We start from the raw sequence: 27866 nt of genomic DNA, 5'->3' as shown, positions 1-27866 counted from the left end.
TATTTTTTTTTTTTTTTTTTTTTTTACAATACATATTACATTTTTTTATTTGATTTTATAACTATTTTTTTAATTATATACTCCCATCACTCTTAAATAAATATATATATATATATATATATATATATATATATATATATTTATCTATTTTAAATATACTCCATTCCAAGGAGAAATGAAAACTCATTCCTGTATTTCTCGATTAGGAGTAGATCTTTTAGACCTCGAGAAGATCATTCCTTTCCAGATCCTTAGACCTTAAGTTTCATTCTTATCAATCTAAATTAGGCCCTTGATCAGGGTCGGGCATGATTTTCGATTGAGCAACCTCATTTACTCTTGTGTGCGAGTTCGTATCGCCAATGAACTATAGTAACATCGGCCTTGAAAAATGGATAAATTGAGTTACTTATCTTAATTACATATTTAAAAATAAATAAGTATTTTACAAATTAGCATTTTACTTTTATTAAAAAAAAAAAAATGATTTTGAGATCCCATGTCGAGAAGATAACAAAACATTTCTTACAAAGGTGTGAAAACTTCTTCCTTAACATACTTGTTTTTAAAATCATGAAGCTAACGACGACACGTAACAGACCAAAGCGAACAATATCTATAAGTAGTGAGTTTGAACGGTTACAAATGATATCAAAGTCAAGACACCAAGCAGTATATCAACAAGGACACTAGGCACCAAGGAGGTAGATTATGAGGGTGCTAAGCCTTAGGGTGGATTATGGTTGATGTGTGTCAGTGAGGATGCTAAACTCCCAAGGAAGTGGACTATGAAGGCGCTAGGCCCATAGAGTAGATTGTGCTCAATATGTGTTAGCAAGGTTAATAAGCCCCCAAAGAGGTAGATCGTGAGTACGCTAGGCCCCATAACGGATTGTGAGATCTCATATCTCTTATAGAAGAGGAACGTTTCCTTATAAGCGTGTAGAAAGCTCTTCCTAATAGACACGTTTTAAAATTGTAAGACTGACAACTATGTGACGGACAATATCCATCAGTAGTGGGCTTGAAATGGGCTTGGGCTGTTACATCGAAACAATCCGAACCAACCTATCTTAGGCGAATTCTAATACAACTATGCTCGACAATTTAACATTTATGAGAATATTAAAACTTTTAGAATAATTCCAATTTAATTGGAAGATGACAAAATTCTCTAATCTTATACAAAACTATATCACCTAACATCTTACTTCTCATTTCAAAACTACAACAAAATGATACAGAAACGAGGCAAAAGCTGATGTAGTTATAAATTAGTGGTGGTTTTGATTCAGTTACCCGTGTCAACTCCTACTGTCATGGCTTTATCTGGGGTACCTGCGGCTGCATATGGTACCTCAGGAATTGTAGGGTCCCCATATGCTGGCTTTGGTTCTGATACTGCAAAGGGGCTCCTGAGTTGGGCAGCCCCAGAGTCCATTTCCATTGGAGCCCTTGGAGGGGACGCCGGTTGGACCTCCACGTTTGGATATGCAGCCTTGAACCTTGCTCTTAGTCCTTCATCAACCAATCGAGCTCCACTCAATTGATTGCCAAGAGATATCCAACTGAAAAAACGATTCAACAAAGGACCATGATCATCAAGATGTGCAAGTTTAAGTAGCAATGATATGATCGAGTTCGAACTCGAAGCAGAAACATTTATTATAACAGTTCAAGCTCACCGCTAGTATATATTGTTCTCTTTGGAATTCCCCTCAAGGTTTTTAAAACGCGTTTGCTAAAAAGAGGTTCTCACACCCTTATAAGGATTGTTTTGTTCTCCTCCCCAACCAATGTGAGATCTCACAATCCACCTTCCTTTGGGGCCCAGCGTCTTCGCTGACACTCGTTCCTTTCTCCAATCAATGTGGGACCCTGCCAATCCACCCCCTTCGGGGTTTAGCCTCTTAGCTGGCACATCGCCCGATGTGTGGCTTTGATACCATTAGTAATAGCCCAAGCCCACCGCTAGCATATATTATCCTCTTTGGGATTTTCCTTTCGGGATTCCCCTCAAGGTTTTTAAAACGCGTTTGCTAGGGAGAGGTTTCCACACCCTTATAAAAAATGTTTTGTTCCTCTCTCCAACCAACGTGAGATCTCACAAATATCACCAACAGCCACCAATTTGTAAATGCATTTGTGGAATGTGAACGAGTACGTGTATAGACAAGGAATTCATGAGTTTTTTGAGAACATAATGCCTGCGATCGCTATAGTTCCATCTCTTGAAAGATACACATTTGAAGCGTCTACGAAAGGAAAAATATGGTAACGATAATATAAATGAAATATACCCCGCATGAGTGTTGTGCATCCGAGCAAACAATTCTAGCTTCCTTGTTCTTGGACTTATCCTCTCAAGCAAAGGGTACATCTGCAATGACGCGTAATTATAAAGTATAAACCTCAATATTTCTAACTCGTGAACTTTTGGATTAAAAAACCGATAGATGAGTATTGCAAGAGATAGTATACTGACCTCATCCGGTTTACGACTTGTTTCCCGAACCTCGGCAACAACAACATCTGTATCAATATTCCTGTTAACTTCTGGGTTACCCTTTATTCCAACAAGGCAATGCTCCTTACTATGATTGAGCCAATGGCCTGTCCGCCCTGTTCTAATAATTCTTTGAAGCTGATTTGTCTTAACCCATATAAGCTCCTCAACACGCTTGTATCCCCATAGTTCTAAACTGCAAAGGCAAGGTTATATGCTTGTGAACCAAATTAAATATAAAAATTCAGCATAAACACATTAATGATTGTTCAGAAAGAATATATTCTTTAATGTATAGATATATTTGATATCCTACATCGGTTGGGGAGAGAACGAAACACCATTTATAAGGGTGTAGAAACTGTTCCCTAGCAGACGCGTTTTAAAGCCTCGAGGGAAAGCCCAAAGAAGACAATATTTGCTAGCGGTGGGGCTTAAGTCGTTACAAATGATATCAGAGCCAGACACCGAGCGATGTGTCAGTGAGACGGTTGTTCCCCGAAAGGGGTAGACACGAGGCAGTGTGCCAGTAAGGACGCTGGCCCAGAAGGGGGGTGGATTTGTGGAGTCGCACATCGATTGGAGAAAGGAACAAGTGCCAACAAGGACTTTGGGCCCTAAAAGGGAGTGGATTATGATATCCCACATCGGTTGGGGAGGAGAACAAAACACCCTTTATACGGGTGTGGAAACCTTTCCCTAGCAGACGCGTTTTAAAGCCTTGAGGAAAAGCCCAAAGAAGACAATATCTACTAGTGGTAGGGCTTGAGTCGTTACAAATGGTATCAGAGCCAAACACCAGGCGATGTGCTAGTGAGGAGGCTGTTCCCCGAAGGGGGTAGACATGAGGCGGTGTGCCAATAAGGATGCTGGCCCCGAAGGGGGGTGGAGTTACAATGTGCCAGGACGCTGGGTCCTGAAAGGGGGTGGTGGATTGTGATATCCCACATCGGTTGGGGAGGAGAACGGAACCCCTTTATAAGATAAGGGTGTGGAAACCTTTCCCTAGCAGACGTGTTTTAAAGCCTTGAAGGAAAACCCAAAAGGGAAAGCCCAAAGAGACAATATCCGCTAGCCGTGGGCTTGGGTTATTGCAATATATGTATGTAAATTGAACCAGATCGAACATCCCTGAAGGGGCTATATATCGAGCAAGATCAGAGAGAACATATCAAACAGGAATTATTATAGCCGACAACAATAAGAAGTGAGAACCTACCATTCTCTTCCAAGCTCCATTGCACGTCCAGTGACCCAAAGAAAAATCAAACCATCAGTCTGTAATGCAGGAACGTTAAGATTGCGCATTTCGTCATCCGCCATTGTCCCGTAAGGCAATTCCATATGGATATCCCAGGGTGGATCAGCCATAATCACTCCAAATTGCCCCAAAATATCCATTCTAAAATTACGAATATCACAGTTAATCCATTGCGATTCACCAAGTTCCACTTCGGAACAATATTCAGCTCGTTGAGGCTTTAGCGGTTTGGGAATAGATATAGATCCAGCTCCCATCAGCATCGGTGGCACATCTTGAATTGGATCGAGCTCGTAATGAACATACTTGCATGTCTGGGAAGAATGCAATGTAGCTTTATCGTTAACACATTGATCAATAAATCTATGTCCCCAAACATTGCGTGGTATTGATATTTCATTGCCATATGATCCATATGAAATAAATATTTACCTTCATGTGCCGACAAGTATCAAGAAAAGAGCAGTCACCCAGATTAATGTCTGTATGTGGAGCAATTATTCGCCGAAAATGAACCTGCAAAATATTTAGGAAATAATTAGAGAGACTAATCTATTCGTTTAGGACGGGTCAAACATTTTAACATGGTGAAATAAGTTGGAGAATTCATACTTAAATAAGAACAATTACTTTTTCCCACGTATGGAGACAAGATGATAAAAGTATTGATATAATTAAATTTACTGCAACCCATTAGCTTAAACAAGTAGTTCGTGGCACCGCACGAAGGAGTATTGGAGTTTATTTCAAAGAGTCAGTTCGCTAATGGGCATAAATAGGCAACTAAAGTTGAACCACACGTTTCATCCCACTATGCTTACTGGAACGACTTCAACTGGCTTGAGGAATATATGTCATATAAGGGGGTTGGGGGGTTGATGTGAGAACGAAGCATTCCTTATAAGGGCGTGGAAACCTCTCCCTAGTAGACACGTTTTAAAATTTTAAGAGGAAGCACTCTAAGAGAAAGCCCAAAGAGAACCATATCTACTAGTGGTGGGTTCAGGTTGTTACAAATGGTATTAGAGACAGACACCGGGCGATGTGCTTGCGAAGACGTTAAGCCTCCAAGAGAGGTGGATTGTGAGATCCCACGTAGGTTGGAGAGGGAAACAAAGCATTCCTTATAAGGGTGTGGAAACCTCTTCCTAGTAGACACGTTTTAAAATTTTGAGGGGAAGCCTTTGAAGGGAAAGGAAAGCCCAAATAGAACAATATTTTCTAGTGGTGGGCTTAGGCGATTACAAATGGTATCAAAGACAGACGTCGGGTGGTGTGCTAGCAAAGACATTGGGCCTCCAAGAGGGGTGGATTGTGAGATCCCACATAGGTTGGAGAGGGAAACGAAACATTCCTTATAAGGGTGTGGAAACCTCTCCCTAGTAGACATGTTTTAAAACTTTGAGGAGAATCTCTTTAAGAGAAAGTCCAAAGAGGACAATATCCGCTCGTGGTGCACTTGGGAACACTCGGATGATATAAATAACACTTGGATTCAGAAATCAATGAATTGGGATAAAAAAAAAATGCTCCTATATTGTTTTCCTTTCATTTCTGGTCAAAATGCAAACTAGTTTCAATCATAAGCATCCTTTACAAAGGGAAGTGCAATTATATAAACCACTTTTCTAATGATCAAATCCTTTTCTTAATAAAAACAAATAAAAAAAATCAGCATTCACAGCAATAATTTGAGAATAAAGATCAGAACAGCTCCACCCTGAATCAAAAACTTGGAATTATGGAAACATGTTTCTATTATAAGGAAATATTTGTACGAACCTTCTCGCATGCGATAAACGAGCCAGATTGACGCCGACAGTCCTCTTTTGTCAAGGATGAGCAGTATTCCTTCAGTTGCGAACCACCTTTAGTTTTAAACTGGAGCAACAATTAATAGAGAGTGAAGATTTATTAGAAGGAAAGCTAGTGAGGATGGTGAAAGGCATCAATTAGCAGTAAATGATAAAGGTTGCTCCTCTCACTCCATTATGTGTGCTTGGGAGGGGGCTTAAAACCAAGGACTTCTCTAACATAAATGATAAGAACATAGAAATTTGGAATCCATGAACCAAGATTTACATCATACTTTACAGCAATGTCTATGTGCTTAAAACGAGGGATTTCTATCACAAAAACTTGAATCCATGCAACAGAAAACCAGATTTACGGTGAGATCTCACATCGATTGGAGAGGAGAAGCAAAGCATTCTTTATAAAGGTGTGGAAACCTCTTTCTAGCCAACACGTTTTAAAAACCTTGTGGGGAAGCTCGAAAGGAAAAGTCTAAAGAGGACAATATCTACTAGCGTTGGGATTGGACCAATATAAATGGTATCAAAGCCAGACATTGACCTATGAGCCAATGAAGACGCTAAGCCCCGAAGGGGTGTGGACACTCAAAACTGTGCCAACGAGGATGTTGGGCCCCGAAGGGGAGTGGATTGTGAGATCTCACATCGATTGGAGAGAGGAACGAGTGCAACAAGGACGCTGGGCCCTGAAGGGGGTGGATTGTGAGATCTCACATCGGTTGCATGAGGGGAACAAAACATTCTTTATAAGGGTGTGGAAACCTTTCTTTAGCAAACGTGTTTTAAAAACCTTGAGGGGAAGCTTGAAAGAGAAAGCCTAAAGAAGACAATATCTACTAGCGGTGGGCTTGGGCCATTATAAATGGTATCAGAGCCAAACATCGGGCGGTGTGCCAACGAGAACGTTGAGCTCCGAAGGGGGGGTGGACACCCGACGGTGTGCCAGTGAGGACGTTGGGTCTCGAAGGGGGTGGATTGTGAGATCCTACATCGACTGAAAAGAGAAATGAGTGTCAGCCAGGATGTTGGGCCCCAAAGGTGGGGGTGGATTGTGAGATCTCACATCAGTTGGTAAGGGGAACAGAACATTCTTTAAAAGGGTGTGGAAACCTCTCCCTAGCAGATACGTTTTAAAAATCTTGAGGGAAAGCTTGAAAGGGAAAGAGAACATCTATTAGCGGTGGGCTATGGTGGTTACATTTACATCATGCTTTTTAATATGCGCTCAAAACCAATGACTTCTAAAGCAAAATCTATATACCTTTGAAGCCACAGCAGTTTCCCTAGCAGTTGGCCGGTGAATGAGGTCCAAAAGCTCCTCACCAGTCTTAGACTTTTGTATTTCTTTAAAAGACTTCTTGCTCAACAAGGCCTCGAGATCTTTCAGTTCATCCTCTTCAGTTTTAAGCTTCTGCGGCATTGAAATGGGGCCAGCCATGGCCACATTTGGCCCCATCAATGGTCTGTGCAATGGTGGGAGTCCCATCCCTCGAGCCATCCCCATCATTCCCATCATCCTAGGCGCACCCCTTGCCCCTGCCATTGCACCTGCTGGTCCACTCGCCGGAAACATGTGTGTCAGTCCCTGCATATTGGGGTCTCCATGCCCCATCCACATCTCCGGTATTGGCCTTGGCATCGGCCCTCCCATCCCAAACACGCCGCCAAGAACATCCACACCACCACCACCACCGCCACCGCCGCCGCCCACCACTTGCTGATTCTGTTTATGGCTCGAATTCCCCTCTCCCAAGCTCGATTCCTGCAATTGAAAATTAGCACTCTCAGGCAGTTCCTTCATGAGCCGAGTTCGATCAATCCCCAACACCATAACTCGAGACTTCCCACTCACCACAAACTCCTCCAACTCAACCCCACCGCAATCCTCCGCCATCGACCTCAAAGCCATCTCCACCGCCAGTATCGCACCAGAATCGCCACCTAATTCCCTCAACGCCGCCTTCTCCGCCGCCGTAGCCTTCTGATCATTCTCCAATTTCCTCAACACCGTCGAAGAATCAATCGCCGTAAAAGGCACCCGTTCGAGTAAACTAACCGCCACCATCGACCGCACAACCGACAAAGGGTTTCCACTATCATCCATCGAAAACTTCCCGCCATCCGTTTGGCGAGCTCGCTTCCGATCGGAATTCGATTCCGGGAACGCCTTTGCATTTTGGTTCTTCTGAATCCCGGGTTTCGCTTCTCCAGAAGAAAGAGGATTAAGGCGGGTTTTGTGGGGCATAGAGTTAGTAGCCACCAAAGGGTATTTAGAGGGTTTGTTTTTGGGTTCAGGAAGAGCTGGTGTAGGAGCAAAGGGGCGGCCATTGAAGGAGGTTACAACCTTGAGAGAGAGGTCGAGGGAAGAAACGAGATCAGGAACCAGTGCTTCAAGAGAAGAGAGGAGCTCCAACTGGTTCGAGTGTTGGGCTAGAATGCGAGCTTCGAGCTGTTGACGCCTGTCTTTGATGGTCGCAATGCTGTCTCCCATGGCTTCTGATTGGGATTCCATGTTTCTCAGCTCCAATCGAATGGAACAACAGACGACAACAAATTGTTAGAGATTTGGGTTTTTCGCAGCCGGGAGAGACGGAAGAGACGGAGGAGGAGGGAAAATTAACCCAATTATTATTTTTTTTTTAATATAAATTAAGAAATAAAACTTTGCTTTTTTTAAAAAAAAAATATAAACTAACGAAATAATTTATTTTTCAAACTATTTTAAAAAATATATTAAATTAATAAAAATTAGAAAAATCATAAAAAATATTTTGAAAACGTAATATTTTTAATTATTTTAGATAAAATGAAAATTTAAAAGTATCTTTAAAGTTTAATAGTATTTTATTAATTTAGGATAAGTTAATCCTGTAATATTCAAATTTTTGAAAATTTAAAATTATTTTTAGCTAAAAGGTAAAGTTTGATAGTATTTTATTAATTTAGTATAACAGATCAGACCAAGATCACCGGCTATAGATATGGTCTGTTTTATCCAGTATTGTTGTCAATCCAAGGTTTTAAAAGGAGTCTGTTGGAAAGGTTTTACAATAAGTAATGTTTTGTTCTCTTCTATAACCGATATAAGATCTCACAATTTATCGTGTCCTCATCAACACACTAAATATCCTTTGTAATAATTCGAGCCCATCTCTAGTAGATATTGTCAACACTTAAACTAATTTGATACGTTTTAACCTAAGCTTCAAATGAGAGTAATACATCATATATCTATTATTAGTCTCCGCATCGACAGAGTAACTATACATCAACATCCTCAGAAACACTCATTGCTCACTTAATAATTATTCAAACCAAAAAGATTAGATTTGACCTATGAAAATGCTACCTACACTCTTCATCTATGCACATTCACTTTCTACTATACCATAGTCGTAACCATCCAACTACTTATGATCGAGTTCCTACTCAGATTTCAAAGACCTGTTTGTTCTTCGTTCTCCGTTCTCCATTCTCCGTTCCTCGTTCTTCGTTCTCCATTCTTTGTTCTTCGTTCTCTACTTCGATCCATCGCTATTACTACTAACTACCTAATTCAATTCCACTGCTCTTCGTTCTTTGTTCTCCATTTCGATCCATCGCTATTACTACTAACTAGCTAATTCAGCTCCACTAATGTTTGTTTGTTGTAGGAGCTCCATGAGGGACAAGAACACATTTATCCTTGTAATACTCTGGTTAGTCTGCAACAAAAAGTTATTCAACATTGATTAGAACTTATTGAAGAGGGTTTGTTTGAAGTAGAATACGAACTCGCAATTCAGTCTCGGTTTCTTACATTTAGCTTCACCTCGACAACAAACTGTGCCCATATCTTGTCCTCTCGGACTTCCATCATGCCTTTCAAAATCGTCAATCCATAGCCACGAATCATGTCGGCTATCTCGAGAAAGAAGCCTCTTTCCTCACATAGCATCTAACAAACACCGATAGAACCACATCAAAAAGAGGATTCTACAATTCAGCACAAGGAGACTCTCAGTTTCCCTACCTCGATCAGCATTTGACCAGGTGAACTAAGGTCTTCGACGATAACCGGGCAAACGATCGGTGTCGTTCCCACTTTATACGCCCAAGTAACCCCGCCACCACCTCTCTCCGTGGTGCATTTGTCATTTACAGCCACCCCATCATCTTGGTCGATTAACTGTGATTTGGATCCATCACAAAAATTTGACTCGGGTTAGTCAACGGTTAGATGTAAACTTATGAGAAAATAGCGAGGAACGAGAATCAAATATTGACCTTTGGTTCGTGAGTTTCTTTAAGCTTGTCTGCGTATTTCGTAACACTTTGTAAGAAAAGCATGTATTTGATAGTCCGATCCAACAACGAGTCGATGCTACACTGTTTCATCAATCAAAATTATGATATCAAATGCTGCATTTGAACAATGCTCAATTGCAAATATGAACTAGATTCATACCTTTGCACCACTAGGGATAATTCCTCTCAACTCTTTGAGCCGATCTTGGATCTGTTGTCGATCCTTCGGTCGGGGACGGTTACTCTCTCCAGGTCTTGCCCTCTTCTTACAAGTCTTCACGGGCTCCTCGCTCTTACGAGATAGTTCTAGGATGGAGCCTCCAATATTGGTGCTATAGCTGTCATCAATCCACGAACTTACCGGTGACTTCAATGTAGCTTCTTTCTTACATGGGAAATGATCAGCTGTGCCCGAAGATTGTGTCGGATTCACATTGGTGCAAGGGTCGAGTAATTGGATCGGATTAGTTTCGAACAACGATCTTTCCATCTTTGACCTTCTTGAGGCAATTGATTGATGATTCTCAACACTTGATTTAGTCGTCGAGCTCGTGTTGCTTCGACCATCTAAAAGCTCTTCGATTCCCAACTCCCAAAATAATCTCTTTCGAGGAAGATCCGTTGACCCGATGGCTAACTTCGAGCTGCACGTAGACATACTGTTGCACCCACCTGAGTAACTCTCATGAGCTTCTGTGCCTAACCCCAAACTATCAAACAGCCTATCTTTTGCACCCTGTGTTATGATTCTGTTATCTTGTTCGCTGGATTGTGATGCATTAGTTATACAACTTCGAGCAGAAACAACGGAGGTTTTGCTCGAACCGTCAACGAACTTACAAGCTTCAACCAAATTAGACGACAATGTCGAAATTCCTGTGGACTGTGGAAGGTTATCGTTCACTGCTGTTGTTGCTCCATTCGTTCCGTTTTCTGGTGAAGAATCAAACCATTGAAATAGATCGTCAATGAGCGAGATGTCCGGGAGATCCATTGTAAAATCTTCAGAAAGATGCTCATCACAGAAGTCAGGTCGGCTAGTCATGCTTTCCACGAGTTCGCCTTCAATCACGGGAAACCGAGCCGACTGCTGAACATTATCCATACAGAGAGAACCCGTTCCACTTGAGACTGTTGCAATTCTCAAGCTATGGTGTCCATATTCGACCAAGTTTCTGCACGAGTCAAGCATATCAGCATCCGAATAGCTTGGATATTGAGCATCTTGTTCTCTAATGTTGGACGTTGGCATCGGCTCGGATGAAGCCAACACGGCTGGTTGTTTATCAATTGAAGCATAAGATTTCCCTGCAAAATCTGTACGGCTGTTATTATGCACGGCACCGAGACTCCAATCATCAGAATTCGAAGACATGATGAAGGACGTGAAAAGCTCGTTAAAGTGAAAAATATCGGCGCTCGAAGACATGGGCATAGTTTTCTCTTGTACACGTCTGCCACCATTAATCACTTGACATAATGATCTCTTTGCATCGGCCAAGAACTCGAAACTTTCCCAGATCTGCAGCAAAAAGAACAAAACTATTCAATCCCAGCTTAACCAAATCAACAGAATTAGAAACATTCTCAGTATGATTATATTATGACCTTATGGGTAGAGCCAAGCTGTATCACTCCGTGTGGATGAACAGGAATTACTGCAACGGTCTGTAATCGACACGATCATGTAAGCCAACAATGAAATGTTCATCGAAACAGAAACATATAATCTTGTTTTTGTAATGCATCAACAAGAAATAAACAGGCATACCTTTATCCCACAGGAAAATTGTTGTTGAAACTCCAGATTATCCTAGAAAAATAGAAACAGATCTCCAATCAATGGTGTATGAAGTTGAAGAGAATCTTCTTTCCTCAATTAATATGCTAGATATGGAGATATTTGTTTTGTTTAATGCGTAATAAATTATAACACCCCAAGCCCCACCGCTAATAGATATTGTCCACTTTGACCCGTTACGTATCGTCATCAGCCTCACGGTTTTAAAACGCGTCTGTTAGGGAGAGGTATGTTTCGTTCTCCTCTCCAACTGATATGGATCTTACAATCCACCCCCCTTGGGAGCCCAACGTCCTCGCTGGACACCGCTCTGATACCATTTGTAATAACCCAAGCTCCACCACTAATAGATATTGCCCGCTTTGACCGGTTACGCATCGCCGTCAATCTCACGGTTTTAAAACGTATGTGTTAGGGAAAGATTTCCACACCCTTCTAAGGTATGCTTCATTCTCCTCTCCAACCAATGTAGGATCTCACAATCCACCCCCCTTTGGAGCCAGCGTCCTCATTGGCACACCACTCTGTGATTGGCTCTGATACCATTTGTAACAACCCAAGCTCCACCGCTAACAGATATTGTCTACTTTGACCCTGTTACGTATCATCATCACCCTCACAATTTTAAAACGCATCTACTATGGAGATGTTTCCACACCCTTATAAGGACTGTTTTGTTCTCCTTTCTAACCGATGTGGGATCTCACAATCCACCCTTCTTGGGGGTCCAGCATCCTCGCTGGCACACCAATCGGTGCCTGGCTCTAATACTATTTGTAACAGTCCAAGCCCACCGCGGGCAGATATTGTTGGCTTTGACTTGTTACGTATCATCATCCGCTTCACGATTCTAAAACGCGTCTACTAGGGAGAGATTTCCACACCCTTACAAGAAATGTTTCGTTCTCTCTCTCCAACCAATGTGGGATCTCACATTAAAAGCTTGAATCTCCACCCTCACTTATTGAACTAAAAATACGGGAAACAAACAAGTACCTCAAACATAGAGGAATGCAATTCACCAAACGAAGCATCGGAAAACATCCACCGGTGCTTCCCAGTGAAAGCAGCCGTGCCAATAGCTCTGATAAAGCAGCCAAATGAAAACGAAACAAAAATTTTCAACCTTCAGCTTCAGCAAAACAAACAAAAGAAACACACTCATATATCATGAAAGAATAGAAAGCTTAGCTTACCCTTCACCAAGCATGTGAACTTGTTGAAGCATATTAGCAGCCACCAGCCCCACTTGCTCTTCATACCAAATATCCTCCAAAGTCAACACCCTATATGCATATACACCAACAACACAGCCTATGGTAAGCATAGTGTTGTAACATCACCACTAGACCTGAAAACGATTCTACGTTGATAATTTACAGTATATTCGACTTTTTTACGCATATACTTAATCTTCTTCCCCATTAGCAAGCTCGAAAATTAGCACACAGCGAGTCGACTATTGATATTAAGTAGGAACGAAGTCATCGTAAACGTTCGAACATATTCGACTTTTTTTACACATTCTTAATCTTCTCCCCCATTAGCAAGCTTGAAAATTAGCACACAACTAAACACCTATCGACATTAAGTAGGAATGTAGTCATCATAGACGTTCGAACACACGATCTAAAAGTCATATTCATTCAATGCAACAAAATCCAGGTCAATAGAAACTTGTTATATAGTCAACTTTGAGTTCATAAACTCGACAACCCGTAAATTGTGCTTGTTTAATCATAATTTTGTTCGAGCGTTTCATCCTTCTTAAGAAAACATTTGAATCCTAAACAAAAACAAGTTATAAAAACTGTTTTCCTTAGTTTTCAAAGCTTCACTTCAATTTTGAAAACATTCGTACAAAGTAAACAGCAACAATAGTAACTGTTCATAAGCTTACTTTTGAAAATCAAGAACAAAAGAACCAAATACATATCTATATACAGATTTAGCGGATAAGTTCCATTAGTGTTCTTAAATAGAAAGATCAAAGCATACTCAGAAGAACAGAAGCAAATCTCCAAGGAAAAGAATGGAAGAGAAGCTTACATGGAGTTTCTTCGATCAAAGCACCAAAAAACGCCATAGGACCAGTGGTTAGTGCTGCAAATGCGATTAAGAACAGAACCTAACTCAGTTTCAGCCATTGGATTTGAAAAAACCAAAATCAGTAGAGGCCAGATAAGGTCATTCAGATTCGAACCCACGAACAAGAACACAAACTCGGTCCTCCAAGAACCAAAAATGGCGGAGAGAAATGGAAGAGGGGGATTGAAAGGGGAGAAGGGTGGTTTTATATGAACAAGAAAATGGGTTTGAGATTGTGTGATTTTGTTAGTGATGAAAGGACAAAAAGAGAGAATGAAAAATGGAAGAGGAGCAAAGGAAACACACAGATCTTTCGCTTTTGATTGTTTCCCAAAATTTGTCTTCAAATGCTCTTTCCCCCACTTTTTTCTCGCTCTTTTTTTTTTTTTTTTTTTTTGCCCTTTTAACCGGCTATACCCGGTGCCCGTGGTCCCCACTTTGTAATAAAATTTTAAAGTGGTAACTAATTTATAAAAATAGTATTTTGTATTTTATTTAAAATATATATTTGAATTTTTTTATTTAAATAATATTTTAAACTAAAAAAAATATCATAACTTTAAACATAATTCAAAAAAAAAAATTACCATTAATTTTAATTTTAAATGAAAGAAGCTCTCTCTCTAAATTTCAATAAATACTCTTAAATTTCTTTTTAAACTTAAAAAGACATTTTAATTTTTTTAAAAATTTTCAAAAATATTCACGAATTTTTAGAAGTAATATTAATATTCTTAAATTTAAAAAAAATAAAATAAATAAAAATTCGGAGATAATATAAAATTTTCGTCCATATTGACTGTAATAAATTTTTTTATTTTTTTCGGTAAAAGTTAAAGATAATAATGTTACTTTTTAAAAAAAAAAATTAAACAACAATATTTTTTTAATTAATAAATAAATGTAATGAAATTCTCTATAAAAAAATTGCAATAATTATCTAATATTAAAATATAGGAATATTTCAGTATGAAAATGATTGAATATTCCTATAATAACATTGTTTAATAAATACTTTTTTTTTTTTTTTTTGTGATAATTTGATATAAGAAAATATATTACATTAATTTTTAATGATTCATCAAAAGGTAAGAAATAATAATACATTAAAATATATGAAATTAATTGATTTCATATTTAACCATCGAATAAAAGTTGATGATTTTGGGGTTAATTCAAGATTTTAAAATTTTAATTAAAAATAATTATTACAAACATCATTAATTGTCGCATTAATCATTGCTATCCCATTTTGAATGTCCATGGTCATTGCATATTAATTTTAGAATAATAATTATAGTTTATCTTTATTATATTTCTATAATTTAATACTTTTTAAAATTAAAAAAAGACATCAAAGTCAGATATCGGACTGTAGGTCGACACTGAGCTCTCAAGAAAGTCAAAGCAGACAACATTCGTTAGAGGTAAGATTGAGCTTTTACATATGATATCTGGGCTATACACTATGCGGTGTGCTAGCGAGAATATTAGGCCATTCACGAAAAACATAAAATGGACGACCATAGGTTAGCGGTGAGCTAAAAAATATCTATTTATTAAAATTATTATTTTTAATTAAAAGTAAAATATATTTTTATTTGAGAAAAATAAAATAAAAAAGTGAATGGAAGAAGAAGAAGGAGAAAGAAGAGAATATTCCGGGAAGGAAAAGTGGGTCCCACAATCTCGGGAAGTGAATGATGAAGCGATGAGATGAGTAGCATGAAAGGCAGCGAAGGCAGGTGGGGACCACGGATGTCGGGTCCCACCTGGCAGTCCTCAGTTCCCTTCTACAGTGACTTAAATCTGAAAACTCTATTATATATTATAAATAATTCCACCTCGAGCCAATTTAAATTATTACCATTCCCAATTAATTCCCTTAAATTATTATTATTTTATGTAGATCGAGATCACTCTTGCCCGAGACACTCGTCTAGCACGGCAATACACGTACGTGTTATATGGTAGTCCGCTTAGATTACAGGTTCAAGTATGATGAAGAGTTGACATCATGTTTCCCTTAAAGTTGATGCCAAAGTGGCTAGTACTTGACACACTCCCCCAGCTTAGACGAGAATATTCTCAGCTAACTCTCGAGTAAATCATCAAAGATAGTGTTGGATGATGAAAGTCCCACATCGGTTAATTTAAGGAATGGTCATGGGTTTATAATCTAAGAATACACTCTTCATTGGAATGAGGCCTTTTGGGAAGCCCAAAACAAAGCCACGAGAACTTATGCTTAAAGTGGACAATATCATACCATTGTGGAGAGTCGTGTTCGTCTAACAGACAGACGACTAGCTTAATTGAGAGAGAATTAATTAGTTTTATTATCAAACTTATTTTAAAATGCAATTTCTACCGCTCCAAACTAAAATATTTAAAACGAGATTAAAAAGTTAAAAATAAAGGAAAATTAATTCAAAAATAAAATAATAATAATTTTAATTTTAATATGCGGTTTGACCATCCACCTACCTCCACTCCCACACGACTTTCTTCTCTCATAAATCATTTTAATTTTTTTTTTCTCTTTTTTTTAATTAAAAAAATGTTTTTTTATTTTTGATATGATTAATGTTAATTATAATTTTTAGTTGTAATCTCAATTTTAGATTTTCAATTAGATTTCTTTTGATTATTAAAATATTAAAAGCTTGTTGATCTTCTTTTCCCATGCATGCTTACTATATAAACATCTCCCTTTTTTTTAATTTTATTTTAATTAATGTAAAAAATAAAAATTTTACGAATCATTCAACACCACTACCAGTAGATATGGTTCTTTTAGGGCTTTTTCTTTTAGACTTCTTTTCAAGGCTTTTAGAGCGTGTCTACTAGAGAGAAGTTTTCACACTCTTATAAAGGGTGTTTCGTTCTCCTCCCCAACTGATGGGAATCTCACAAAACCCTACAAGTCACCCACTCGAGAAGCTAGTAGCTAGAAAGAAAAGAAGTGAAGAAGAAGAAAGTTGTGTAGAAGCAAAGCTTCCCCTATGTGGTCGTAGTACTCGACTTGTTCCTACTTTGATTCAAAATGTCTCCGACAATTCCCGACTTTCTTTGATTTCTACAAAGTTTAACTGATTTAGGCATATGGGTCTCNAATTTTATTTCTATCCAGAAATCGAAAACTTTAATATTATTCATTTTGAGCATAAATTCTTATAAATTTTGTTTTGGTTTTTTCAAAAAGTCTTAGACTAACGTGTTGATGTACTTATAAAGTCATGATAATTTCTTAAATTAGCTAATGTGTAATTCTTTACTAACAATTTTCAAGCTAATAAACACTATTTAAATTTCACAGAAACATAGTAATTAATCAAATAATTATAACTTCACATTGGGTTAATATTTTTCACAAGGGGAAAAGGGAAAAGAGAGGTGAAAGGGTAGGCGTAGCGCATATGTCTTGGCGTAGGCAGAATAGGTTGGAATCAACCGTCAACTTTGAGTCCCATCCCAAAATTAAGTGCCACGTCAGCTTTCTATCCCGTAAAAAAAAAAAAAAAAAAAAAAAAACCGTATAAAATAGAATAAATAGAGGGGTAGCTAGGTAGGAGGGAATGTAAAAAGTGGAAACAAATGATTAAGAAGGAATGAGGGGATGATGGGTGATGCTTACACACTTAATAAAACATACTCATTTTGTTCAATTGGTAGATAGCATTTTAATCATTTATGTTATCTCACCCAACTTTATATATAATGAAATCAATCCCACTCCCTTTGTTTTTGGGTTTGAAATAGGGAGAGAGAGAAAAAGTGATTGAGAATGGTAAAAGGGATAAAGGAGCTAGGGGTTGTCTACGAAAGAATAGGATCGAGAAATAGCATGAATTTCTCTCGAGAAATTACTCGAGCAGGTTGCCACAATGTGCATAAGGAGCTAGGGTTGGTCTATAGTGTGAATTTCTCACGAGAATTTACTCGAGCAGGTTGTCACAATGTGTATAAGGAGCTAGGATTGATCCATAACATGAATTTCTCTCGAGAATTTACTCGAGCAGGTTGCCACAACATGCATAACGAGCTAGGGTTGGTCCATAGCGTGAATTTCTCTCGATAATTTACTCGAGTAGGTTGCCACAACATGCCTAACGAGCTAGGGTTGGTCCATGGAAGAATATGATTGAGAAATTACTCGAGCAGGTTGCCACAATGTGCATAAAAAGCTAGGGTTGGTCCATGGAAGAATATGATTGAGAAATTGCGTGAATTTCTCTCGAGAAATTACTCGAGCAGGTTACCACAATGTGCATAAAGAGCTAGAGTGAGTCCATAGAAGAATATGATTGAGAAATAACGTAAATTTCTCTCTAGAAATTACTCGAGCAAGTTGCCACAATGTGCATAAGGAGCTAGGGTTGGTCCATAAAAGAATATGATTGTGAAATAACTTGAATTTCTCTCGAGAAATTACTCGAGCGAGTTACCACAATGTGCATAAGGAACTAGGGTTGGTCCATGGAAGAAATGATTGATATGTAGTGTGAATTTCTCTCGAGAATTTACTCGAGCAAGCTGACAAAATATTCATGTCTAGTAATTTTGCACTGTTGGATGCACGGGAGAGAAACTATAAAAGTATCTCGAGTATGCATCCGATAATATTATTACAGGATATGCAAATTTTAGAATTTACATCCAACGGTTATTATGATGTAACTTTCTCTCTCCCGATATCTCTATTTTAGGGTTAAAGGGAAAAAAAGAGAGCATAATGTTGTCCCCTCCATACATTACAAGCTTCATCATGCAAATGAGGTCAACTCCACCTTTTTGCATTCAATTCTAAAACACTCTTGGATTTTATTTTCATGTTGTTAAGCTTTAAAAGCTTGCTCCATTTTGCCTTATTTCAACCCATCTTTACTTTATTTTTATCAATGCTTTGTTTGCCTCATTTTGGCTTACTTTTTGCCTTTTTCTTTAGCACCTACTACAAAACGCTCCATATCATACATGAATTCAATTTTTTTTTTGGTCTCGGGTTAAAGTAATGTCCAATTTTAATGTGAAAACGAGCTGATTATACTAATCATGGACTTTTAAAATGGTAACAGATGTTTTATCTACTAAACTATGCACAAATTGAACTGACTTCACACAAATCAAACCGTAAATAATTTTTCTTATATTGTCACATCGTGTACTGTCTTTGCAACGACTATCGATCCTAGCCATTTTGCACGAACCCCAATTCGTTTACATCTTTATTGCATAACATACAAGCCCTTGAGTTAAAAGGAAAATGGGGAGAAAATGGTAAGAAAAGTGACAAGTATATAGTTGTATGATTTTGGTAAAATCAAGTGCATATTAGTGTGCTAAGAGGTAACAATGCCAAAGGTATAATAACATTAAAAAAGCATGCACGCCTATCGGTACTTATGTACAAAGATGCACTCGACCTAGTAGCACGTATTTTTCTTGTCCATGGGCTCGTCCATGCATCTTATAAGCATCTTCTCATAATTATTAACTAGTAACAAATGTATGTGTCGAAGATACATTGAGATATTTAAAAAATCTAATGACCCAAAATATTCGGTCAACCTAACTCAACCTGTACGAGTTGAATTATGAAGTTATTTGAATAATTTATTATTAATTTTAAAATATATATATAACTCATGAACAATTGGATTACGTCTAAAATACAAACATAACTTCATGACCGTTAAAATTTTGGAAAATCTTAGATATATAAATAAAAATAATTTAAAATGAGCAATCATTTTCACAACCTAAATTATAATTTTTTAATTAAAAAATTGACAAATAATGGGAAATAAATAATTGAAAATGGCCATATGGGGTATCTTGAAGTTGAAGAAATAGTGTAGAATGTTGTAGAATATATATATATATATATATATATATATATATATATAATTGCAAAAGGAATCTAATGTCTTTAATGGAAGAAAAAGCTGACAATTCAAGACAAAGAATGCTTGCTTGCCTTCCATTCACATTTATTATTTTTTATATATTTCATTCGAGCTCAAACACACTACACCGTTTATAAGAAGCATTTTTTATAAGAGTGTAGAAATTTTTTTCGAGTAAACGTGTTTTAAAATCTTGAGGCTAACGACGATATGTAACTAGTCAAAACGGACAATATCTGCTAGTGGTGGACGTGGACTGTTACAAATGATATCAGAGCCAAGTTTCAATTCTGAGACCCGTGAATGACCTCGTCCACGCCTCCTATTTTAATCCTTATTTCTGTGAAAATTTTCGTTTATTTTTGTGAGAATCAGGTCGATGATTCATTAACCATTGAGATAATTATGATATACCGACCATTTTGTCACTATCGTAAATGTGGTCTCATTCCTTGCAATCTAGGGTTTGTAGAAGGAGGCCACCATTTTCCACACACCACATCAATCCAAAACAAACCAAAACCATGTGTGGCCCTTCCCTACCTTTAGTAACAAAAAGCCCTAATCACTACTATATTCTATTTCTCCCACATCCTCTCTTTTGGACCACTTCTCCCACTAAGTCGGATTTTTTTTTTCGGTTTAATAATACGTGCAGATGAAAATTAGGGCATCAAACTTTTTACTCGAGAATCTATATTGTCTTAACTGATTGACCTAGACTCGAGTCGGTTCATAAATTTGACGTGTAACAGCCCAAGCCCACCGCTAGTAGATATTATTCACTTTGGTCAGTTACGTATCACCGTCAGTCTCACAATTTTAAAACACAACTAGTAGGGAGAGGTTTTTACACTCTTATAAAGAATGATTCGTTCCCCTTTCCAACCAATGTTGGATCTTACAATATTTGATAATTTTGTATGTGACACGATAAGGTGTGGTGCGTTGAGACAAATGAGTAAGAGTTAAGGTAATCCCCCCATCTCTCTAGTGGATGTGTTTTAAAATCGTGAGTTTGACGACGATACGTAACGGGCTGAAGTGGACAATATATGCTAGCAGTGAGCTTGGACGGTTACAAATGATATTAGAGTCAGACACTGGATACGCTAGACATATTTTATTCGATAATATATATTATTTTAACTAATTAAATTATACGAAAATAGAAAAAAACCATCATTTCAAATTAAAAGGGACATTTATTTTTGGTCAGCATCATTAAAATCTGAATTAATTCAAACCTTTTTGTCTTTATGGAAAAATTTAATTCCAAATGATATCGAAAACTTTTAAAAAGTTTAAATCTGATTTTTATTTTTCAATTATAAGGTCTATTTTTCCTTTTAAATTTTAAATTTATTAAAATATCTATTTTAGTGAATTTATTAAAATGTTTATGAAAAATTAAATATTTCTTAAAAAACTAAATTATTGCCACGTCATTTCATATATAATTTTTATTTTTTAGTTTATTTTTTTATAATTTAGACGATTTAAAATAAAATAAAAAAGAAAATTGTTCGTGTGAAATGAGAGAGAGAGAAGGAGGCGGTAATTTTGAGGGGGGGAAGAAATGCCGGTTATTTAGGTGACAAAGAAGGGGGCGGTTCAGAAGAGTGTTCGAGTGTGGGCCGGCCTACTGGACCACCTGTGGTCCCCATGAGTATCCTACTGCCACGCCATCCATCATGATTATTCTAATTATAATTACTATTATAATAATATTGCCGTGACATAAGAGACGCGCGGAATGATGTGCTGTCAGTTTCATTTTTTTTTTCTTTTAGGGAATAATGATGTTTTTTATGACGTCATCTCCTCTTCTTTTTGTCCTTTTCCTCAACGTTTTCTAATTTATTTATTTTTTAATTCCACATTCAATGGGCTTTTAGAACAACATGGGCCTACGAGGCAAATTTACATAATTGCCCTCCTTTACGACTCGGGTTCGTAAGAAATTATTCGAGAAAATTACCATAGTAATAAAAAAAATTACATTATTGGATATGGGAGAGTGTTACAAATTTATGTCGAGTAGTTGTTCGGAAATATACATATTTTTTTAATCTACTTTCGAGAGTTAGTTACGTTATGGTGACCTTATTGAATAATATTTTTCGATTATATAACATAAGGACGGTATAGAAGAATATGGTTTCCTAACGTTCAGTTAACTCGTGAAGACTTAAATTTCAAATTGGTGAAGAAATTAATGGAATTGAGCTCTCGAGTTGAGATTTTTAGTCCGAAAAATCTAAGTATCATAATTCTTGAATCATTCGGTTAATCTAACTAGAAGTGGGCTAATTTTCATAACATTTTGGGCTAGGCCCGGTGTAAAATGCTTTTTTTATTTATTTATTTATTTTATTTTATTTTGTTTCTAACGTTCTTTCCGTCACTCTCTTATATTTCTTAAAAAAGTATGGAACGGGAAAATTTTTCATTTATTTTTACGAAAATTAGAGCGGAATTTTCCAATGAAAAATTCACGGTTTAGTTTCCCACAATTTTTTTCTCATTTTTTAAAATATTTTTTCAAAAAAGTATTCATTTCAAACCATTTTTTTTAATGAAAGATTTCTATTTTTTAATATAATTTTCATTTAAAAATTTAACAACATCCAAATAAATCAAATATTATTTCTTTAAGTAAAAATATAATTTTCAATACTAAAACATGTAATTCTACAACTATATATATATGAGATGGGGTGAAGCATGGTTGGAATTTGGCAGGAAGGATCGAGAATATAATCTCAATTTTCATTCCCATTCAGCTAACGAGAAGAAATTTCTCTCCATTATCTCCTTCGTTTTCCGTTTAAACAGTAATTTTCTAACTAGTTCGGGGCAAATCTTCCCGGGAACGACCTAAGAGATTAAGTAAACATCTTTAGTTACTAATATCGGGATGACTTTAAGGGTGTGTTATAAATATTTAGCAAATATAGAATGAAATTAAGAATAATAAGGTAGATGGATTATTTGGAGTATGATAGATTACGTGTATAAACGTGTCAAACCAAATATGATATATTTGTCTTATTTTTGTTTTTTATTACACTAAACACCAAAACAGAAAAAACTAATTATAGTTAATCGAGGTGGATTCGCTTCTATTTTCCCTAAAATAATTAATTAATATTATTTTCTTTAATTTCACAATTTCGTATTCCCCAAACCAAATTCAAAACGTCTCCTCCAAGTCTCGCCCTCTTCCATTTCCATGCTTGAAATGTTCAAGTACCTCGTCGGTTCCGCTGGAGCAAGCGGCTACGGCTCCAAATCCACCGCCGAAGAAGTCAGTGAATCTTGTATGAACTCCATCACCGCCATAGTCACAGGTTGTTTTTCCGAATTTTGATTCTGATTTCATTACATTTCATTAGATTCTCACTCGCTAACTAATTTTGGAGCAGGAGCGACGTCGGGAATCGGAGAGGAGACAGCGAGAGTCTTGGCCAAGCGCGGTGTAAGGATCATCATTCCGGCTCGAAATCTAAAAGCCGCTGAGGAAGCGAAGGCGAGAATCGTATCGGAATCGAATTGTTTTGATCGTTCACGAATCACGGTTATGGCTCTCGATCTTAGCTCTGTGAAATCCGTCGTGAACTTCGTCTCCAATTTCGAGTCCTTAAATTTGCCTCTTAATCTTCTCATGTAATTCACTCAAACACGTCACTAATTCACTCTGTTGTATCGAATGATCACACGATATTTAATTTACCGAAGAAACTAAAACTCAGTTTCGTTCTATTTTTCAGAAATAACGCAGGCAGGTTCTGTTACGAACATGCGCTTTCTGAAGACGGAATTGAGATGACTTTCGCTACAAATTATCTTGGCAAGAACATTACAGAACAATTTTATTTTAATCTCCTTTAATCACGAGGCCTTCTACCATTATTGACCGAACCGATGATGCAGGTCATTTTCTCTTGACGAAACTTCTATTGAATAGGATGATAGAAACCGCCAAATCGACAGGAGTCCAAGGCCGAATAGTGAATGTGACGTCCAACATCCATAGCTGGTTTTCGGGCGACATATTCGAATATCTCGGCCAGATAAGCCAGAAAAACAGGTACGAATAATGATTAATTTCCCCTCGCTTATGCATTACTGGCGGTTTGATCATAGCGACGGTAATATTCACTCGCAGCAGAGTGTACGATTCGACACGGGCTTACGCATTCTCCAAGCTCGCAAATGTCTTGCACACTGTTCAACTCGCACACAAACTCCAGGTTCTTCAATACATCATATTCATGGTATTTTCATTGAATGATTTCACGTCCGCGTTGGATTTTGACACAATCGAAACAGGAAATGAAGGCGAATGTTACGGTAAACTGTGTTCATCCAGGCGTTGTGAAAACCAATTTGAACAGAGAACGTGAAGGCTTCGTCACAGGTACGAACTACCGAACAATTAAGCTCCTGCATGGAGACTAATCGATCTAAAAAGCGTTTACAGATAATTAATTCAATGAGAATGCAGATTTGATTTTCTACATGGCGTCCAAATCAAGGTTGTTGAAGATAATTCCTGAAGGTGCAGCAACAAGTTGTTACGTAGCCACGAATCGGAACGTGGAAAATGTGAACGGAAAATACTTCGCGGATTGCAACGACCAAGGAAGTTGCGAATGCAAAACGAAATCCGCGCATTTGGCTGAAGGCCTATGGTCTGCCTCTGAAACCATCGTCTCCACACTAACCGGTAAGCCTCAACCCTAATCTCAACCATGAATCAATTGGATTTTGTTCCTTGATATAATTGAGTTCAAATAAATAATTATCTTTATAAAAAAAATAGTTTAAATTGGAATCAAATAAAAAAAATATTAAATGCTTAAAAGATTATATTGAATTCATTTTTAGAGATAATTGTCTAATCATCGGGTAATGATATGACAAAAAGAGATAAAATCGAGATATAATTGAAACCTTATAATTGAAACCTTCAATCGAAGGTTATAGTTTTATAATAATTTAATTTATAATTTTTTTAAAAAATTAAGCTTATATTAATACTGCTTTTATGTGTCTAATTTATAAATTAGTATTTTCCACACTTAAATATTTGTAAAAGCTAAGGCAATTTTTTTAAAAATATTTGAAGTAGTTTTATTTTATTTTTGTAAAATTTTGTTAGGTTTACTAAGTCAACCAATCAAAAACTAAAAAATTATATAAAAAATTAATAAATGGGCCCAACAATATAGGCCACCTTGAATTGAATGGTTCCTCAGTAAACCAACCCAACTAAATGGACTTAGGCCAGCCAAGAGACCAGACCACTTTTAATAAAATAAATAATAAGAAAAATATTAATTATAAATTTAATCTCTAAATTTTGATTTATATTTATTTGGTCCTTAACTTCTAAAATTATAAAATTAATAAGTTTCAAAAAATTTGATCAATTTTCTAAATTGAAAGTGTAGAGATTTATAAGACACTTTTAAAAATTTAAGGACACAATTGATAGAAACCTGAATGTTTAGGTATTGTTGCAAATTCTAGTTAGGATTCCAACCACAATATATTAAACTCGAGTAAAAGGACCGTAAGACATCACAAGTTGAAAACTAAGCTTGAAGTTGAATAAAATCACTACCCTTTCAATCACCAGAAAAATTCTGTGCCCTTCCAAGAGTCATCGTCTTATGGACCACATTGACAATAATAAATGCAAATGGGATGCATATTGTTAACCAAGAATAATAACAAGAACAATAATTTTTTGTTTGATGGATAAATACCAAAATTAAACTTTGATCATAATAAAAGATTTATTTAGAAAAGACATGGATTGAAATACCTAACATTAAGGTCTGCTCAATTTAATTAAGATATAGGTTGTAGTAAAAATATAGGATATTTGAAAAATGTACCTTCAAAGGTAGTACAATGAGATGGACTTGAGATAAAGCCTAGTACAACTTTTGGAATATTGGTGTTGATAATCATAATATTAACCTTTTTTGTTCCAATTCCATTCACTTTATACGGATTCTCAACTTTTAATTCAAACTTTTCTTCTTTTGATGCTGCGTGTTGTATATTATCCAAACTTCCAATTTTTATTTCGTTTATTCATATTAGCAACAGCTGACCAAACATTCTTTTTTTTAAAAAAAAAAAAAAAAAAACTAACAATAATTTGATATTATTCTATTTAGACAAAAACTTTTAAATTTTACTTTTAGTTTCTAGAGGTAAAAAACCTATTAATTCAAACTAAAAGAATAGGTTAAGTTTTTTTTTTTTTTTTTTTAAATAAGAAAATTCAGATTTGTTTGTAGGTTGATATTTTTTTATTGTTGGTTCAACTAAAATAATCTAAACCTCCTATATTTGTGCAACCCAATCCGTGTATACTCCTATTAGTTTCACAAAATATATATATATATATATATATATATCATGAACTGATAGAGATGTTATCCTTATTTTGTATATATATAGAATTTCAAAGATTATATAGATTTGAGGAGATAATATATAGTTTAAGCCATAAATAATTATTGGGTATTGGGTTGTGAAGCTTTTATAATTGAAGTTTGATGGATTGATTTAATATATTAGGTTTATTAAATAATAAAAGCATAAAAATAAATGCATAAAGCTGGTACGAACATAGGAGTGCATACATATAATGAGAATACAGAAAAAGTTGAGTAACAATAAAGAATAAAAGTAGTGGGAAGGGAAGTTATTATTAGGCTTTTTGATAAATAAAAAAACACATTACTTTAAAGAGTAGGATCATTAAATAATTAAAGGTGTTGGTGGTGGTGGGGTGAGGTAGGGGAATAGCAAATTGCAGTTAGATAGATTAGAGCATTTAAAGGGGCGGTGGAGTAGAATGAAGCGAGGGCCCACTAGAGAAAATAGTATTATAAATAATAATGGTTATTATATTAACCAAGGAGTAAAAATTTTCACATTTTACCCTTTCTATTTCTATAAACCAACTGATTCCCTCGTGTTAAGGATATTTAGTAATAAATTATAGTTTACCATATATATTATATTTGATATTTTATTATAAGGCAAATATCTAATATTTGCCTTATTATCATAGGTATCTTTCCATTTATTGTTATTTCCATTTATTACTATTTTCATATCCTTGTAATTTATTTGATTATAAATAAGATAACTTTCACACCATTTAGGTGTGGTGGATTAATCAAACATTCACACCTCGTATGGACCAAATTTCTGGCACTATATATATGTGTGTGTATATTACTTTTTAGCCATAATATTTGACGTTTTCTTTTAATATTGTAGATCCAATCATGATTTGTTTTAATATATTTTTTTATTTTTCATTTCTATAAATTTAGAAATAAAGCAAACAATTTTGTCAGTATACCTGAGAAATGAATTTTTATTTATAAGGATGAATTTACATTTGAATTATATATATATATTTTTTAGTTTGAGTTGGGTTGAATTTTTGATAAATGAAAATTTGGATGAGTTTGCAAGTTTATATTTTTTTATTAGGTTGAAAAATAGGGTTACAACCTGTGAATGTTTAATTAATCCACCACACCCAAATGGTGGTGAGAGTTCTCTTATTTATAATCATTTACAGAATACAGAAATAAGGTAAATTACAAATAATAAGGAAATAGCGATAAAAGGAAAGAATAATAAATGAATACAATATATTTGCATTTAGTAAAAGAGAAAATATGGTAACCCGTAATGTAAGGCAAATATCTAGATATTTGCCTTAATGAACGGTCAACTATCCTTAACACCCCCCCGCAAGCTGAGCGTCGGATTTGAACGAACATGAAGCTTGGATCTGAAAAATTCAAAGAGAGGTCGAGAAATACTCTTTGTGAAGATGTCAGCAACTTGGAGATGAGAGGGTACATATTGTGTACGAAGTTTGCCAGCGATAACAAGTTCTCGAAGGAAATGATAATCTAGTTCAACATGCTTGGCCCGCTTGTGAGAAACAGGATTAGAGCTCAAAAAAATAGCACTTTTGTTGTCACATAAGAGTAAGGGCTGCTGTGAAATAGGGACCTTGAGGTCATGCAAAATATGCGTAACCCAAAGAAGTTCAGCAGCAGTTGTGGCAAGAGCACGATACTCAGATTCACAGCTGGAGCGTGATACAGTAGGTTGCTTTTTGGCACTCCAAGAAATGAGATTGTTA

The 27866-nt window shown here is 36.3% G+C and overlaps 3 protein-coding genes across 5 annotated transcripts; 1 reads left to right on the top strand and 2 right to left on the bottom strand.

The window, feature by feature from the left end:
* Positions 1–1113: 1113 nt before the first annotated feature.
* LOC111465197 (N6-adenosine-methyltransferase MT-A70-like) lies at positions 1114–8093 on the bottom strand. Its single transcript, XM_023109518.1, has 7 exons — positions 6843–8093; positions 5550–5648; positions 4200–4283; positions 3726–4081; positions 2486–2702; positions 2301–2380; positions 1114–1568 (listed from the first exon to the last, which is right to left on the bottom strand). The coding sequence occupies exons 1-7, from the start codon at positions 8091–8093 to the stop codon at positions 1292–1294; spliced, it is 2364 nt and encodes a 787-aa protein (XP_022965286.1). The 3' UTR covers positions 1114–1291.
* A 675-nt stretch (positions 8094–8768) lies between these two features.
* On the bottom strand, positions 8769–14068 carry LOC111465216 (transcription factor bHLH157-like). 2 transcript variants are annotated; one of them, XM_023109546.1, is made up of 10 exons: positions 13719–14068; positions 12866–12983; positions 12666–12753; positions 11640–11681; positions 11477–11536; positions 10029–11390; positions 9848–9949; positions 9594–9749; positions 9381–9518; positions 8769–9285 (listed from the first exon to the last, which is right to left on the bottom strand). In XM_023109546.1, the coding sequence occupies exons 1-10, from the start codon at positions 13753–13755 to the stop codon at positions 9193–9195; spliced, it is 2196 nt and encodes a 731-aa protein (XP_022965314.1). In that variant the 5' UTR covers positions 13756–14068; the 3' UTR covers positions 8769–9192. The 2 variants fall into 2 exon arrangements, with proteins under 2 accessions (XP_022965314.1, XP_022965313.1); XM_023109545.1 differs by having other exon boundaries at positions 12866–12955; positions 13719–14067.
* Positions 14069–22838: 8770 nt separating this feature from the next.
* On the top strand, positions 22839–24520 carry LOC111465182 (short-chain dehydrogenase TIC 32, chloroplastic-like). 2 transcript variants are annotated; one of them, XM_023109498.1, is made up of 7 exons: positions 22839–23019; positions 23095–23335; positions 23440–23519; positions 23603–23759; positions 23841–23922; positions 24002–24089; positions 24177–24520. In XM_023109498.1, exons 1-7 carry the CDS (start codon positions 22902–22904, stop codon positions 24413–24415), a joined length of 1005 nt encoding a protein of 334 aa, XP_022965266.1. In that variant the 5' UTR covers positions 22839–22901; the 3' UTR covers positions 24416–24520. The 2 variants fall into 2 exon arrangements, with proteins under 2 accessions (XP_022965266.1, XP_022965265.1); XM_023109497.1 differs by having other exon boundaries at positions 23838–23922.
* Positions 24521–27866: the final 3346 nt, after the last annotated feature.

The sequence above is a fragment of the Cucurbita maxima genome, unplaced genomic scaffold, assembly GCF_002738345.1.
Source record: "Cucurbita maxima cultivar Rimu unplaced genomic scaffold, Cmax_1.0 Cma_Scf00028, whole genome shotgun sequence".
Classification (NCBI taxonomy): domain Eukaryota; kingdom Viridiplantae; phylum Streptophyta; class Magnoliopsida; order Cucurbitales; family Cucurbitaceae; genus Cucurbita; species Cucurbita maxima.
The sequence above is the reverse complement of the archived record's forward strand: the minus strand, read 5'-3'. Positions and strand labels throughout refer to the sequence as shown.

Coding starts and splice junctions, on each gene's coding strand:
- LOC111465197 (XM_023109518.1), bottom strand. CDS start 8,093: ATGGAATCCCAATCAGAAGCCATGGGAGACAGCATTGCGACCATCAAA. Junction 2,381..2,485: donor CAAGTCGTAAACCGGATGAG/GTCAGTATACTA, acceptor GCGTCATTGCAG/ATGTACCCTTTGCTTGAGAG. Junction 1,569..2,300: donor ATGCACAACACTCATGCGGG/GTATATTTCATT, acceptor TCGTTTTTTCAG/TTGGATATCTCTTGGCAATC.
- LOC111465216 (XM_023109545.1), bottom strand. CDS start 13,816: ATGGCTGAAACTGAGTTAGGTTCTGTTCTTAATCGCATTTGCAGCACT. Junction 11,682..12,665: donor TGCATTCCTCTATGTTTGAG/GTACTTGTTTGT, acceptor CTATTTTTCTAG/GATAATCTGGAGTTTCAACA. Junction 9,750..9,847: donor AAGAAACTCACGAACCAAAG/GTCAATATTTGA, acceptor TCCAAATCACAG/TTAATCGACCAAGATGATGG.
- LOC111465182 (XM_023109497.1), top strand. CDS start 22,902: ATGCTTGAAATGTTCAAGTACCTCGTCGGTTCCGCTGGAGCAAGCGGC. Junction 23,020..23,094: donor CATCACCGCCATAGTCACAG/GTTGTTTTTCCG, acceptor ATTTTGGAGCAG/GAGCGACGTCGGGAATCGGA. Junction 24,090..24,176: donor ACGTGAAGGCTTCGTCACAG/GTACGAACTACC, acceptor ATGAGAATGCAG/ATTTGATTTTCTACATGGCG.